General features: G+C 60.8%; 2 protein-coding genes and 1 pseudogene across 4 annotated transcripts; 2 read left to right on the top strand and 1 right to left on the bottom strand.

The window, feature by feature from the left end:
• The first annotated feature begins 13 nt into the window (after positions 1-13).
• Positions 14-3,401, top strand: ULK3 (unc-51 like kinase 3). 2 transcript variants are annotated; one of them, XM_082290878.1, is made up of 16 exons: positions 14-163; positions 402-542; positions 721-841; positions 945-1,049; positions 1,129-1,272; positions 1,363-1,445; positions 1,518-1,673; positions 1,750-1,855; positions 1,970-2,010; positions 2,101-2,203; positions 2,315-2,379; positions 2,495-2,573; positions 2,656-2,696; positions 2,774-2,821; positions 3,006-3,060; positions 3,241-3,401. In XM_082290878.1, the coding sequence occupies exons 1-16, from the start codon at positions 62-64 to the stop codon at positions 3,255-3,257; spliced, it is 1,407 nt and encodes a 468-aa protein (XP_082147004.1). In that variant the 5' UTR covers positions 14-61; the 3' UTR covers positions 3,258-3,401. The 2 variants fall into 2 exon arrangements, with proteins under 2 accessions (XP_082147004.1, XP_082147005.1); XM_082290879.1 differs by having other exon boundaries at positions 754-841.
• Positions 3,268-4,060, top strand: LOC309578220 (annotated as a pseudogene). The gene has a single exon. The product of its transcript is annotated as an uncharacterized misc_RNA (transcript).
• A 4,280-nt stretch (positions 4,061-8,340) lies between these two features.
• Positions 8,341-10,357, bottom strand: CPLX3 (complexin 3; the record flags this gene model as incomplete). The annotated part of the gene is made up of 3 exons (XM_082290445.1): positions 8,341-8,565; positions 9,773-9,860; positions 10,197-10,357. The coding sequence occupies 3 exons, from the start codon at positions 10,355-10,357 to the stop codon at positions 8,341-8,343; spliced, it is 474 nt and encodes a 157-aa protein (XP_082146571.1).
• Between the last annotated feature and the right edge of the window lie 4,572 nt (positions 10,358-14,929).

The following is a 14,929-nucleotide window of genomic DNA, read 5'->3' on the forward strand; positions in this document are numbered from 1 at the left end:
GCCGGGAAGGCGGAAGCGGCTCCCGGGCCCCGAGTGCCGGCACCGGGGGTCCGGGGGGGCCATGGCCGGGGCCGGCTGGGCCCCGCCGCGCCTCGACGAGTTCATCCTCACCGAGCGCCTCGGCTCCGGCACCTACGCCACCGTCTACAAGGCCTACAGGAAGGTAGGGCCGAGCCCGCCGCGGGGGTTCCCGTTTTGCTCTCCAGTCTGCCCCCCCCCACTCCTGTGGGACCCCGCTTTTCCTGCCCCCCACATGGGGTGCCACCCCTATAGCCCCCTCATGGCACCCGCAGCCCCCTTGCAGGGGTTTCTTCCCTCCCGTCCCCATCCGGCGGGCTGGGGGAGCAGCCCAGGGTAGCTCTTTGGGAGGGGGGCTCCAGGGTTGCCCCCCTCCTTGGCAGAGGGACACGCGTGAGGTGGTGGCCATCAAGTGTGTGAACAAGAGGAGCCTGAACCGGACATCGGTGGAGAATCTGCTGACAGAGATCGAGATCCTCAAGACCATCCGCCATCCCAACATTGTGGAGCTCAAGGACTTCCAGGTGGGCTGGGGGCTTCCCGGGGGGCCTCTGAGCCACAACTACTCGGGCTTGGACCCATCCCGGCTTCCCAAGGGTGTGTCCATGGGGCTGGGTGCCAGCAACTGGGCAAACTGGTGCAGAGGAGCCTGTGTGGGCGGGACTGGCTGGGGTGGCACGACGGGGGCTTGTTGCCTGGCAGTGGGACAGTGACCACATCTACCTGATCATGGAGTTCTGCGCCGGGGGGGACCTCTCCCGCTTCATCCGGATGCGCCGGCTCCTCCCCGAGAAGGTGGCACGCATCTTCCTGCAGCAGCTCGGTAAGGACACCCCGCCTGGCTCCCACTCCGGCTCCGGTGTGGGCCCTTCCCGGGGCTTTTGGGCTGCAAGGCTGTGCTGCCATGTGCCCATCCACCCGCCCAGCCTGCGCCCTGAAGTTCCTCCACGACCACAACATCTCCCACCTGGACCTGAAGCCGCAGAACATCCTCCTGAGTGCCCCGGAGAACCCCCAGCTGAAGCTGGCAGGTCAGGGCAGCTCCCTGGGAGGGGCTGGCAGGGGGGAAATCCCTTCTCCTTGTGCCTCCACGAGCTCTCTGCCTGGCAGATTTCGGCTTTGCTCAGTACATGTCCCCGTGGGACGAGCAGCACGTGCTGCGGGGCTCCCCGCTCTACATGGCCCCCGAGATGGTGTGTCGGCAGCAGTACGACGCCCGCGTGGACCTGTGGTCGGTGGGCGTCATCCTCTACGGTGGGTTTAGCTTTTATTCCCCCGGGGGGGTCTGCCCAGGGCTGGTTTCCCCCTCTCCACCTCCCCCCACCACTCCTTTTCCCCCCACAGAAGCGCTTTTTGGAAAGCCGCCCTTCGCTTCCCGCTCCTTCGCCGAGCTGGAGGAGAAGATCCGCAGCGAGCGGGCCGTGGAGGTAACGTGGCGTGGGATGGAGCTGGGGGAGGTCCTCACAGTGCTCAGTGGGCTCAGCCCCTTCCTTCCCCAGCTTCCCAGCCGGCCCCAGCTCTCTCTGGAATGCCGGGATCTCTTGGGACAGCTCCTGGAGAGGGACCCTCTGAAGCGCATCTCCTTCGAGCGCTTCTTTGCCCACCCCTTCGTGGACATGGAGCACGTCCCCGGCCCCGAGAGCCTCAGCAAGGCGGTGAGCGGGGGCTGGGGGCTGCTCCCTGGGAGCAGGGGGGGTTCCAAGCCCTGAGACCCCCCCTTGTGTCCCCCAGACCAACCTGGTGGTGGAGGCGGTGAGGAAGGATCAGGAGGGAGATGCCAACGCCGCCCTCTCCCTCTACTGCAAAGCCCTGGAGTATTTCGTGCCAGCACTGCACTGTGAGTGCCCCCAGGGACTCTGTGGGGCCTGGGTGTATTTTTGAGGGGGCAGCACCCTGGGGGAGGCCGGTTTTCAGCCCACCCACCCCAGTGTTTGGTCGTTTTCCCCCTCAGATGAAAGCGATGCGCGACGCAAAGAAGCCATCCGGGCCAAGGTGAGCCAAAAACCCTGGGCGGGGTGGGGACAGCACCCCCATCCTCTGCACCCCATATCAGGGGTCTCCTCACCCCCAGAATGTGCACAGGTGGGGCAGTACATCTCCCGAGCAGAGGAGCTGAAGGTGTTGGTCACCTCCAGCAACAAGAACCTCCTGGAGAAAGGAAACCCGGCCAGAGAGCTCCTGAAAGGTGGTGATTTTTGAGCATCCCCCAGCATTGGAGCTGGCAGGGGGCAGTGGTGGGTTTTTGGGCTGAAGGGTGAAGGTTTTGGGCAATCCCCATGGCCACGTCCCCTTGCAGAGATGGCCAAGGACAAGCCTCGGCTCTGCGCGGCACTGGAAGTGGCTTCAGCTGCCGTCGCCAAGGTGAGGGGTGGGCTTGGGGGGGTGGGCTTGGGGGTCCCCTCACCCCCGAGGGAAGGGGTGGGTGCAGACCTGGTGGATCCCCCCCAGCCACAGCCAGCCCCCGGGGTCTTTGCAGGAGGAGGAAGGCAGGGATGACAGTGATGCCCTGGAGCTGTACCAGCAGAGCCTAGGGGAGCTGCTGCTGCTCCTGGCCGGTGAGTTGGGACTGTGGCAGGGGTTTTAGGGCAAGGAGGGATCCTGCTCTCATCCCGTGGCACGTTCCCCTTTCCCCTGCAGCGGAGCCGGCGGGGCGGCGGCGGGAGCTGCTCCATGCGGAGGTGAGTGCCAGCCCCGGGACACCCAGCTGTCCCTGGTGGCCTGGCTCTGGAGCGACTGTGTCCTCTTTCTCCCCCAGATCCAGACCCTGATGGCCCGAGCCGAGTACCTGAAGGATCAGATCAAGGTATGATGACTGGGGGGGGTCAGGATCAGATCAAGGTATGATGATCAGATGAAGGTATGATGACTGGGGGGGGGTCAGGATCAGATCAAGGTATGATGATCAGATGAAGGTATGATGACTGGGGGGGGGTCAGGAGCGTGCTGGTGGGGGATAAAGCCTGGAAAAGCCCCCTCTCCCTTGGCAGATGCGGGAGGCACAATCCATGGGCAAGGAGGCGCTGGCAGAGTCCGTCCGGAGCGGTGAGTGCCCCTCGGAAATCCCTCCAGCTGCCACAGCTGTGGGGCTATCCCTGCCCGCGGCTGATCCCGACCCTGCACGCCCTCATCCCCCCCAGCACGGGCTCATCCCCGCCCGGGAGCCCACCTGGGGGGTGGCAGCGGCGTGTGCAGCCCGGTGAGTCCCTGTGTCCCCCGGTGCAGCCTGTACCTTGCAGTGATTCCCAGTGGGGAGCCGCCCAGCCGGACGCTGCTCACCGCCCTGCCAGGAGATGCCAGCACAAAGACGAGGCTTCCGTCCCCCCACCAGGGCGACACCTCGGGGGTCACCCTCGGGCTCCCAGTCCTGGGGGGTCTGCGGGGCCATCTGCCCTTCTCCCAGGCGCTGGCTCATTTCGCTGCCAGCCCTGCCTCGACCGTCTGCTGCCGCAGCCTCCCCTGCCACAGCGGGCGGGTTATTCCACTCTAATTCCCTCCGCTGGCTGCTGTGGGAAGGGTATTTTTATCCTGGCACTGGGCTCTGGCAGGATATCCCCCCTGCTTTTTCAGCTGGGTGCTGCTTCCACCTCCCAAGTTCTGGGGGAGCCTGCAGGGCCCAGGGCCATGAATCCGGCCGGGAGCTGAGGGTGGACAGGGATGCTCCGCTGTGCCTTCCTCGCCCAGCATCTACCTCTGCACCCACCGCTGCTCGTCCAGCCTCCAGCACCCCACTGTCCCAGCCCCGCCATACCTCCCTCTCACTGCTGCAGCACTGGGAATGAGGCTTTTCCTTCCTAAACCTGGAGGTATGGACTGCGTCACCAGTGTCATGAGCGTGGGCAGTGCTCAGCGGGGACTGATGAGTCGGACACGAGCAGCAATCAATCACCTTCAGGGAGACACTCTCGGCATCCTGCCTGCTCTGCTCCACTCCTCAGGGCTCTGACAACCTCAGCATCCAATCATGTTCCCAGGGTCACTTGTCCGAGGTGCTGAGGTTGCCTGTCCTGCAAAACAAGGTACCTGTCTCAAAATCTACTCTATCTCAAGGGAATGTAATTTATTGTCTTTAATAAATTCTAGTTTTGGTTTCTCCACCTCCTCTGCACTCGGGTTTGTGATTTAAGCCTAAGAGGGGTCCCCAGGCAAGCCCAGGACCCAGAGCCAGCCCGGCATCCTGGAGCCATCGAGGAAGGCTGGGAGCCCTCGTCCATGTTCCCCCAGGAGCAGCGCCGGGGTGTCCCCTCCTCTGCTCCAGCCGTGCCCTCCCTTCCTCTGCTCCCCGGGGACACGAGGCAGCCAAAGCAAGGTTTGACCTTGTTTTCACTTCCCATCTTTTTATTTTTTGTGTGTGTGGAAAACACGGAGCAGAACAACACGAGCCATTACGTAAAATCCTGTTTTCTCCAATAGATTCTTGTGGCGGGTGAGGAAGGGCTGGGCTGGGCCATGAGGGAAGGCAGAGGGGCTGGAGCAAACAACGGGGGGATTTTTGGGGTATTCTGAGCCATGACCTCTTCCCAAGACAGCCTTCCCCCCAGATCCTGCCCTTCCAGCTGCTCCGTGCTCAAACAGGCGCGGAGCTTCCCAGGCGGATGCGATGAGGCATTTTTGTACCTTTTTTATATTTTTATTATTATTATTCCAAGCAGAGATTATATCCCGAGGCTTTAAAGCGCTTCCCAAGCCCGTGTCCTCCCCCGGCCCGTGGCGAGCGCGGAGCCGCCGGGGACGGCTGCACCGGCTGGCTGCGGCAGCCGGCGCGGATAATCGCATCTGCCTTCACGCTCGGCCGCCAGCGCGGCCCATTCCCCAGCCCTCGGCAGCAGGACGAGGCTCCGGCTGCTCCCCGGGGCTGATGGAGCCCGGGCTGGCCCGGCTTTGTGTCACGGTGGGTGTGAGTGTCTCCCGCACCAGGGTTTTTCTGTGGAGCGCTGCCCAAATGTCACCGAGGGAAGGTGGCACGGAGCGAGCAGTGCCCAGCCTGGCAGCGTGGCCTCTGTGGCTCGGCTGCTCCGCTCCAGTCCCATCCATGCCATCGGCCAGCCCTCCCAAAGGGCTCTTCCAACCCTCACAGGGTGGCTCTTGGGGCTGGATTGTCACCCAGAGAGGTGCGGGAGTGGCAGATGGGTTGTCACCCTCGTGGTGCCAGCGTGTGAGTTGATGTGAGGTCAAACACGCGGTGGGTTGGGGAGAGCTGGGTCAGGGTGTGGAGCCAACCTTGGGCTTTCCCAGGGCTCTTTAATCTGGATTAATCCCGACTGTTGCACCAGCAGTGAGTGGATGGATGGGCCATCCCTTCTCACAGCGGCTCGCAGGGAGGTTTAATTGCCTGCAAAAAGAAGGAGGGAGATTCCCCAGCCTTCCATGGCAGCTCATTTGTTTCAGTGCTTTAACAATTGCTCATTTAATGCTTTATCCATTGGGGAAACCACTCGGTCAACCCACACTCACCAGTGGGAAGGGGGAAGATCCTGCAGCTGGCTGAGGAATGGGCTGGTGCAGGAGGGCAGGAGTTTTGTCAATAAAATTTATGTTATTTGATCAATAAAATTTTATTTTATTTTATTTTATCGACAAAATTCCCTGCTGCCCAGCACCTTCCAGCAGCCAGTGAGGGCTTCCTTGGACAAACCCGTCCCAATCCTGGCCCCATAGGTGAGGAAATTATTTAGGGCCTGTAAAAGAGAAAAAAACCCACCTTTTCTGCTTTAATCCACACTTATTCTTTGCTTTAAGATTTTTTAGTCTGCATGTTGATGCCCGGAGCAGCCGTATGGCGTGGAGGCAGCCACTATGCTCAGGGTACAGCAGCAGGAACCGCTGGAAACCGGGATGCATCCCTTGGTGGGCAGGCAAAAGGCAGGAGGGGGCTGCCTGCCCCTGCTCTCCCGGTCCCAGCCTCTCATTCCTCCATCCCAACCTCTCCTCCCTCCATCCCAGCCTCTCCTCCTCGCTCCGGGCAGCGATCCAGCGATGGGAGCAGGGATGCAGGCTCGGAGGAGCATCCTCGGAGCTGCCGATGCTTTGCCGGGAACGCTGTGCCGGGAACGCTTTGCTGAGGCTTAACACATCGCGCGGAGCCGGGCGGGGGGAGCGCACGCTGCCTGGCTTTTCACATGCCTGGGGGTCATGGTGCCTCCTAAAATAAACCCGCTGAGCTTCACGCGGCCTTTGCGTGGCGGCACGTGGGCCGGGAGAGCGCGGAGCGGAGCCCGGGGGTCGGGCAGGGGGGGCAGGGGAAGGGGGGACCGAAGAAAAGGTGCGGGAGAGGATCCTGGCTGGGTGTGGGGGGGATGAAGCGCAGGGCTGCAGCCCCGGCCCCACGGCTCCCCGCTCCGGTTGGGATCCCGCTCTCCCGTGGGATGATTGCGGATTGTGCCTCGCCGTCGGCCTGGGATTTAAACACCAAGGGCTCGGCTCGGTCCGTGCCTGCTCCCTGCTATCCCTTTCCTGGTGGGGGATTAGATCAGCTTGGGCTGATCCTCATCAGGTATGATCTCCTTCCAGAGCTAAAACTGCTCCTGCCAATCTCCCCTCTCGTTTGTCCCCAGCTCCCAGCGCTGTGTGGGGCTGGATTGGGGATCTGATGGGAGCAGATGTCCCCAGAGCTGCTGGCAGCTCTCCTGGTCCCAAGGGCTGCAGGGTTGTGAGGATGTGTGTCCCCATGGGCAGAGCATCACGCTGAGCTGCCTCTGTCTGTCTGTCTGTCCTCTCAGGGATGGACATCAGGAGTTTCCCAGTTACCTGGCCCTGGCACAGGATTATCAGAGGGCTGGGGGCAGAAAGGAATCTCTTGGCACAGCAGCCCCAGCCACAGCCTGATCCAGCACCCTTAATAATAATAATAATAATAGCAATAATAACAAGAAGATCAGTTTCCCAGCACCCTCTCCTGTGTTTTCCTGGATGACCCACCCCCCTGCAAAACCAAACTGCAGTAATCATCTCCCATGGGATCTGGAGCAACAAATTCCCAGCCCATGCCAGGTTTTTCCAGGAAGCCTCACCACAGGAGCCCACTGCCTGGCGGGATGCCGTCAGGGCTGGGAGTCACACCTGTACTCCCACGGGCTCATGCCTGCAGAGAGTGTCCTTGCTCGGAGCGCTGCCGTGGACATCCCGCAGCGCCCATGAGACTGAGTGTTCTGAAGGTTTTATATTAAAATAGCCAAGAATCTGCAGAAAAATGGGAGTTTTGTTTGCTTTTAAACCTGACTGCAGACAATGAGCTCCTCGTAGAGTCCCTTTGGTCCCAAACATGAGGACAACCAGGAGCGGTGCTTTCTTCGGGATGCTGCTGCCAGGGAGTTCTCCTTGGAGCTCCTGCCCTGCCTTGGGAAGGCACACCCCAAAACCTTGGCCAGGAAAATAGAGCTCGGGGAGAAAAAGAAATGCATAGACATCTCCTGGTATTTATTCCACCGGTTATAACAGTACCATGGCACGGGGACAGCACAGGAGGTGCGGGGACACTCAACCGAGCACAGCGCACAACCACAGCACGACAAGCGGGAGGAAGGGGATATTCCCTTATCTCTTTGTTCTTCTCCTGGAAGGAACAAGGACAGGAGCAGATCCCACCCCAGGAGAGGGACACCACTGCTCCGGGGAAGGGCTGGTGCGGGCTCAGCTCAGCACCAGGGAGGGCTTTTGTTCCTCTCTGGTGTCAATTCAGGCTTCAGCCCTCTGGTCCTCAGCACCCCCTTCCCACAGGGATGAAGGGATCATATAGCAGGTCCTTCCTGGCTGGCTCCTTCAGAGGGGCCCTCAAGGACAGAGGGGTTGGTGTTCCTTGCGGGTACGGGATGTCATTTCTCAGGTGATGGGTATGGGACGCAGGGAGGGGGGTGTTCCACACCCTGCCTCGTCCTTGCGAGGCAACTCGGAGCCTCCCGGTCATTTCTAGGAGGCTGAGTGGAAATGTGGAGGCAGAGCCACAGCGTGCGGCCACCACGCAGCGTCCTGCCCACGCTGGCGTGAGTCAATAACACTCCAAGGTCACTCTCCCTCCCTGCAACCTCCCCGGCTCTGGCTGCGGACACCCCCTGCCGCGGGCACGGGAGGAGGCCTTGGGGTACGAGGGGGACATGCTGGCTCTTGGCTCTACCTCAGCCCGGAGAACGAAACGAAAACCACACATCAGGGACATCTGGGTCAGGGACTCGAGGGGTCACACGGCTCAGGAGGACCCGAGTGACACACGGCAAGGGTGACAATGTCGGTGGGGTCCCCGCCGCAGGCAGCAGCCCCCGCCAGACCCTGCGCTGCGCCCCCTCCCTGCTCCCCCACCGTCGCGCCGGCGGCGAGGGGGGCTCAGCCCCGTCACATCACGGAGCATTTCTCCGCCGATTGCTTCAGGTCCTCTAGCGTGGCCGAAGCTTTGTCCTTCAAGGAATCAAGGTCCAGGTTCTGGATGTTGCTGAGCTGGCCGATAACCGAGTTCTTCTCCTCCTCCTCCTCGTTGTCCTGCTCGATCATCTTGGCCAGCTCCTTGGGCAGCTCCACGTCGCCTCCCACCAGCTGGATCTGGTTGTCATCCGTTTCGTTCTGGAATGGGCCGGGAGAGAGTCAGGAGGGGGCACGTCACAGCGGGAAGGGGGCTTCTGGAAGTATGCGCAAGCCTCGCAGGAGGGGCTTTGGGCTGCCTGCCCGCTTTAAGGGAAGGTGCCTGGGGGTGAGGGTGGGACGGTGATCCAGGCTGAGCAGAGCCTGGGCGCTCACAGCGAGAGCTGAGATGAAAACCCACGCGCAGCACCAGTATAAACTGGTTTTCAGCTCACGTTGCGGGGGGTTAGGCACCTAATTAAGCCACGCGTATGCTTAACGACTGCTCCCACCGGCGATCGGGATCAGCTCCGCGCCGGGAGCCGCCGGGAGACTCTGGGTGAGGCAGCCCGGCTGCCAAGCGGGATCAGTAATGAGCAGAAGAAACTTGTCAAAAGATGAGAAGGGACATCTCAAGCACAAGAAGGCAGTGAAAGGATTGTGGGGCCAGATCCAAACAAGTCCCAGTTTCCCCTGGAGAATAAAAAATCTCCATCTCTTCTTTCTCTGCCTTTTCTGGCTTTTGGCAGGGGGTAAAAGAAATTCTCCAGCTGTTTATTTCCGGGATATAAAAGGGGGGTGGGAAGCAGGGGGGTGAATCCAGGCTGGCTGAACAACGCCAAACAATCAAGACAATCTCACTTGGCTTAGCTGACCCTTTGGAACTAATATTAGCCCGGCTCCAATTTGGGGTATTCACCACAGAGCGACTCTTCCTGAATAAAGGGTGGGTTTGGAGGGAGAAGAGCTGAATTATCCCTTGATTAAATTGTTTTTAGTGAATCGTTCATCGTGCGGAAATTCCAAAATTGGAGTTTAGGTGCCAAACGTTTGCCAAATAATCCGGGGAGAGGAGCTGGCTAATCCAGCTAGAACGGTGTAACACTGGCTCCACTCCGAGCTCCAGGGAGTCTGGGGTGAAGGTGGTTTTCCCTCACCCAGCTGGATTTAGGGGGCAAAAGTGAGGAAGAGGGGGATCAAGCAAGGCTGGGAGTCCCTCTGTCTCGGGCTGGTGCTCTGCGGTGCTCAGGGGGGAAGGAAAGGGGCCAAAGTTTGGGGAGAAGGATGGTTTTGAGGGGAGCTTATTTGCCTTTGGGCTTTGTGGCTCAAACTCCAGGCGGCCAAGGGCGTCCTTGTCCCTTCCCCTCACTCCAGAGCTCCATCTGGAGCTTGGCTGCCCCTGTGCCCCCCATTCCCAGCACAGCCATACCTTGGGGAGCCTGTACTTGTCTCGGAAGTGGGACCTGACCGTGGCTCTCTCCGCCTTGCGCTGGGCAAACTGGGCATCTCTCTCCATCCTGCGGAGCACACAGGGCACTTACCAACAGCCCGTGCCCCCCATCCCGGGGTGTGCGCTTCCCCCCAACCTCAGCACCCCCCATTTTCTCTGAAAAATCCCGGTTTCCCACAATTTCCTCCCCCCAGCGCAGCCTGGAAGGAGAAAACAATCCCATCTCCCGGGCGAGGAAGCGGATTAAGGGATTAGGGGGCTCATTAAACTCCCTCACAGTCCTGCTGTCCCCAGCGCTGGCTCCCCCCAGCTCCCATGCACGGGATGCGGACAGCAGCGGGAGCACCCCCTTCCCGCAGGGACCCCGGGGGCTCCAGCCCGTCCCGGTGCCGCTCGCACTCACTTCTCCTCCACCAGCTGCCGCTGATATTCCTCATACTCCTCGCGGGTCATGCCCTGCGCCTCGGCCGGAGACTTCTCGCCCTCGCTCTTCTCCTCTCCGCCCAGGCCGCCCGTGAGGTTCTTCAGCTGCCCCCCCACCATGCTCTTCACCATGAACGCCATGGCCGCGCCTTCGGGGGGCCGGGGGGCCGGGGGGCAGCGCGGCTCTGCGGCGGGGACACGCGGGGTCACCGGGGGGCTCGGGGAAGATGCGGGTGGGGAATATGAGGAGCCCCCGAGGAACGGGGCTAAGGGTGAGCTGGAGCACCCGGGAGCCGAGAAATGGTCAGTGCCGGGGTGCCGGGAGTGGGGAATTACCGGGAAGCCGGGATGCTGTGGATGGGAGCTCCTGGAGAGCCGGGGCGTCTGGTTACGGAGTAGCTGGGGTCAGCGGAGAGGAGCTCCCGGGCAGCCGGAGTACGGAAGGCCCGGGGAACTGGGATGCCGGGCGATGGAAGAGGCAGGATCAGCGGAGCTGGGCTCCTGGGGAGCGGGGGCGCTGGGTTATGGAGGAGTTGGGAACAGGGGAGATGAGCTCCCGGGGAGGAGTTGCGGTCAGCGGAGTCGAGTTCCCGGGAGCTGGGATGCTGGGTTATGGGGGATCCGGGATCAGCGGAGCCAAGCTCAAAGGGAGTCGGAGTACCGAATTCCTGAGGAGCCAGGCTCAGCAGAGCTGAATTTCCCGGGAGCCGGAATACCGAGGGATGGAGGAGCCGGGGTCAGCAGAGCCGAGTCCCCGGGTGCTGTGGTGAGGGGAGGAGAGGGGCTCAGCGGAGTACTGAGTTCCCGGGATGCCAGAGTACCGAGTGCGAGGGACGGGGGAGACGGGTTCCCGGGGAGCTGGGGCACGGGGTTATGGAGGAGATGGGGTCAGCGGAGATGAATTCCCGGGATGACAGAGTACCGAATTCCCGAGGAGCCGGGACCAGCGGTCAGCACAGCCGAGTTCCCGGGGCGGTGGAGTACGGAGTTCCCGGGATGTCCTGAGAGACGGAGGAGCCGGGGCCAGCGGAGCGGAGTTCCGGACAGCCGGGATGCTGTGGAGGTGAGTTCCCGGGACAGCGGAGTCCGGAGCTCCAGGGATGCCGGCGTCAGCGGAGCGGAGTCGCCGGGATTCCCGAGTGCCGAGTTGCCGGGATGCCGGAGGACGGGATGCGGGCGGGAGTTGCTGCCGGGCTGTGCGGGGCTCAGCGGGGCCGCGCCGCCCCGCCGCCCATGGCGGAGCGGTCCCGGCCGGGAGCGGAGCGGGGCTGCAGCACCGGGGCTCGCACAGACCCGGTGTGTGTGTCCCCGCACGGCGGCGGCGGCACCGCCTCCCCCCGGCCCCGCCGCCTCCCCCCGGCCCCGCCGCCCTCCCACGGGCGGAGCCGCCGCCGTCCCGACCCGCCCCGGGGCACCGCGAGTGCCGCCACCCCCGCGGGAAGAAGGAGCCCCCAGGAGCCCCCCGGGGACACCGGGGGTGGATGGAGCCACGGTGGGGGCCGCGGGGAGCCCCCCGGACACCCTTTCCTCCGTGATTCCCGCCTGCTTCATCCCACTGAGGAGCAAACCCACGCCGGCGCCCTTTTCCCCACTCTATTCCCGATCATCCGGGTCTGGCAGGAGGAAAAGACGGGCTTGACACTCAGAACAAGCCATATGTACCAGCACCAGTCACAACTGTTGTTTGCTCATCGATCCAAGGGCTGGCGTGCCCAAAAGTTCCCTCCCGTTTATCCTGTTAATGATACCCGTGGAAGTGTTCCCATCCCTGGAAGTGTCCAAGGCCAGGCTGGATGGGGCTTGGAGCAACCTGGTCTAGTGGAAGGCGTCCTTGCCCACGGCAGGGGCTTGGAACTTGCAAGAGCTTTAAGGTCCCTTCTGACCCCAGCCATTCTGGGATTCTATGATTCCGTGATTTTATGGTATTAATTAACACTAAAGCTGCTCTCAGTCCCCAGAACCCAGGCACAGAAACGTTCATCGATCACCCAAATCAGGAGGACGGAGCAGGCATTGATTCTGTTGCATCATTCCCTGGCTCGCTCCAACCCCACTCCCACTCCTGCTCTTCCCTTTGACTGCAGCCGTGTTCCAGGCCTTGGGGAGTGAGCAATTAATGGCATCAGCAACGCACCTCCCTTCCAGATGGCCAGCCTGGCTTTAACAGACATTTCTCCCTTTTTTCTTCTCCGCTCATGAAAAATGAGCGCCGATCCAAACCCCAATCCCGGCTTGGGGGAAATCATTTCATTTCCGAAATATAAAGACAATCTCTGCAGATTAAAATGATGGAACAGCTGTGAAGCGACAGAACAAAGTGGCAGAGGGAGGGGGAATCGGCCCATCTCCTCCCATCCCCCCCGTCCAAGGTAAAATTATGTCTTAAGCGGAAAACAGATTAAAAATAATGCATTTTTCTTGGATAATAATCCGGTCATCAGCTTGGCTGTGACTGCTGCGCTTAGGGATTGGAACACACTTTTGGAGGTGACAAGAGGGGATTTGTCCTGGTGAAGGCTCTCCTGGTGGAGCAGAGCCCCCTGAGGGATGCCAGCAGTTCCCTCGAGCTCATCCAAATGTGCAGACTGACACCGGGATGAAGGAGGTCCCTCCGAGGCGCCTCTGTTTGGCACAACTCCAGCGTCCCCCACCACGCAGGTGCCTCTGTGCCTGCTGCTCACCCCGAGCCGGCAGCTCAGGAGCCTCAACAGCTTTTTGAAGTGACGATTTTTTGCTTTTCACACCGATCTGCAGGCCCCCCTAAGCACTTTCCCATGGAAAATCCATGGAAAATTAATTTTAACCCACAATGAGCTGCCACAGCCTGCTGAGAAATAGGCTGGGAGCCCCGGGCGCTCCGCAGATGTCCTGTTGCCAACAGCGTGGTCACGTTCCGGCTGTCAGTCTGGCTGAAAAGAGGGGCAGGGAGAAGGAAAAGCACCCCTGGTTGTGTCCTTGGTTGCTGGTCCGAGCCTCGTGTGGGCTCAGAGCAGATTTCGGATGTGGCTGGTCCTGGGAGCTTGGCTCACTCCGGATTTCGCCGTGAGCATCCATTAACAATAAGAGACTGGAAGTCAGGACCGATTTTTTCCGGCTGGGTTAGATGGGTCAGCTCCCAGGGAGCCTCCCTGTCTGAGGAATTAAGAGCAAACAGCTCCTGATGAGCAGAAACACTCGGCCAAGGCAACTAGGTGCAAACACGCCCGGCGTTCCCTGCAGCGCCTCGGATCCCGTCCCTCATGGCAGGGACGCTCCAGCTTGGGCTCGGCAGCCCAGGTTTTGTAGGGACAGAGCAAAAGGCAAAGGAAGAGGTCCCTAAAGGTTTTGTAGGGACGGAGCAAAAGGCAATCACCTCCGGAGAGGTGTTGCAGCTCCCCCATCCCTTTGGCTTTTCCTGGAGAGGCCAGTGTCCCACCTGGAGGCAGAGCTGGGGGGATAATCAGAGGGTGCAGTGAGCTGGTAAATGATGCTTCAAGGTGGTTGATTTCCCATTTGCTTTTCCTTGGGCAGCTGAACCGTTCCTTATCCCTGAAATATATTCAAGTGAGGATGAGTCATCCTTCCTGCCAGGACTCTAACCTGCCGTAATGAGATGTAAATCCTTGCATGACCTATTATATTAGCTTATGCTATATCACACATCTCCATGGATTAGACGGGAGGGAGATGAGACGTCCCCCCCGTCGCAGCCTCAGACAAGACGGTGGAAGTTAAGAGGATCCTCTCTCAGTGTTGACACCTGATTTAAATTGGATGCAAGCAGTTCCCTCTGCCATGCTGAGAGCGATCATTCCAGCTCTTCTTCCCAGGTAACTGGCTCCAAAGGCGCAGTTACCACAACCAGGGTTTCATACGATGCTCCAGAGATCCCTGGAGGGGCCGGCTCCTGGAGCGATCCCGTGGATGGAGCCGGGGAGGGGAAGGCTCGGTGACCTTGAGCTGCAGAGGCATGGCAATAAGGCCATCAGAAAGCAGGAGCCTGATCCTTGTCAGCCTGAAATCCAGGGAACGTGAAGGTTTAAACCTTTGAAGACCCCGAGTAGGTGAGGGAATCCTGGAAAGCCGCGCTTGTGTGCGCCGGAGCCGCGACGGGCAGGGAATGAGAAGGCGTTTCCAAAGAAAGCAGGCGGCCCGCTGCTGCCGGCGGAAGTCACGGCGGCACTTGGCAGCTGATTGTCACTTCTGGTGATGGGGACAGACACCGCCACCTCAGGGACCGCCGCGCTCAGCTCTGACCGCGGGCGCAGCGGCAGAGGCACCTCCGCTCTTCCCGCCTGCCGCCGGGGGTGCTCCCATGGGATGGGGACACGGATACCCTGCTGTGCCTCTCGGGCATGGGGATAAGGCACGGTGACATCTACCCAGAGGGTCCCGCTGCTGGTATGGACCACCCAGGCCCAGGAGCTTGAGGGAAAATATCCTGAAGGTCTCGAGAAAAACATCCCTTCAGAGGGCAGTGGGATCCCTCCTGGGAGATGCTCTACTGGGAGCGAAGTGCTGCCGTGCCACTAACAGAGGGAATAAAGGAACTGTAGGATAAGGGTGTTGTAATTTACCGAGTGAAGTGACTTCTGGCATGTTCCTTGAACAGACCTCCATAAACCCGGAATTTGCCTTGGCTGAGGAAGACGGGCTGCAGTGCAGCTGGTTATGGAAATAAAACCAAAGGTGCTTTTCCCTGACCTAGGGAGGCATTCCCAAGGAAAGCCTTCC

This window comes from Coloeus monedula, assembly GCF_965178545.1.
Source record: "Coloeus monedula genome assembly, chromosome: 14".
Lineage (NCBI taxonomy): Eukaryota > Metazoa > Chordata > Aves > Passeriformes > Corvidae > Coloeus > Coloeus monedula.

Bases quoted from the DNA above. Each gene is read 5' to 3' on its own strand.
- ULK3 (XM_082290878.1), top strand. From the start codon at position 62: ATGGCCGGGGCCGGCTGGGCCCCGCCGCGCCTCGACGAGTTCATCCTC. The intron at 842-944 runs GTAAGGACACCC...CCACCCGCCCAG, and splicing joins CATCTTCCTGCAGCAGCTCG to CCTGCGCCCTGAAGTTCCTC. The intron at 1,674-1,749 runs GTGAGCGGGGGC...TGTGTCCCCCAG, and splicing joins CCGAGAGCCTCAGCAAGGCG to ACCAACCTGGTGGTGGAGGC.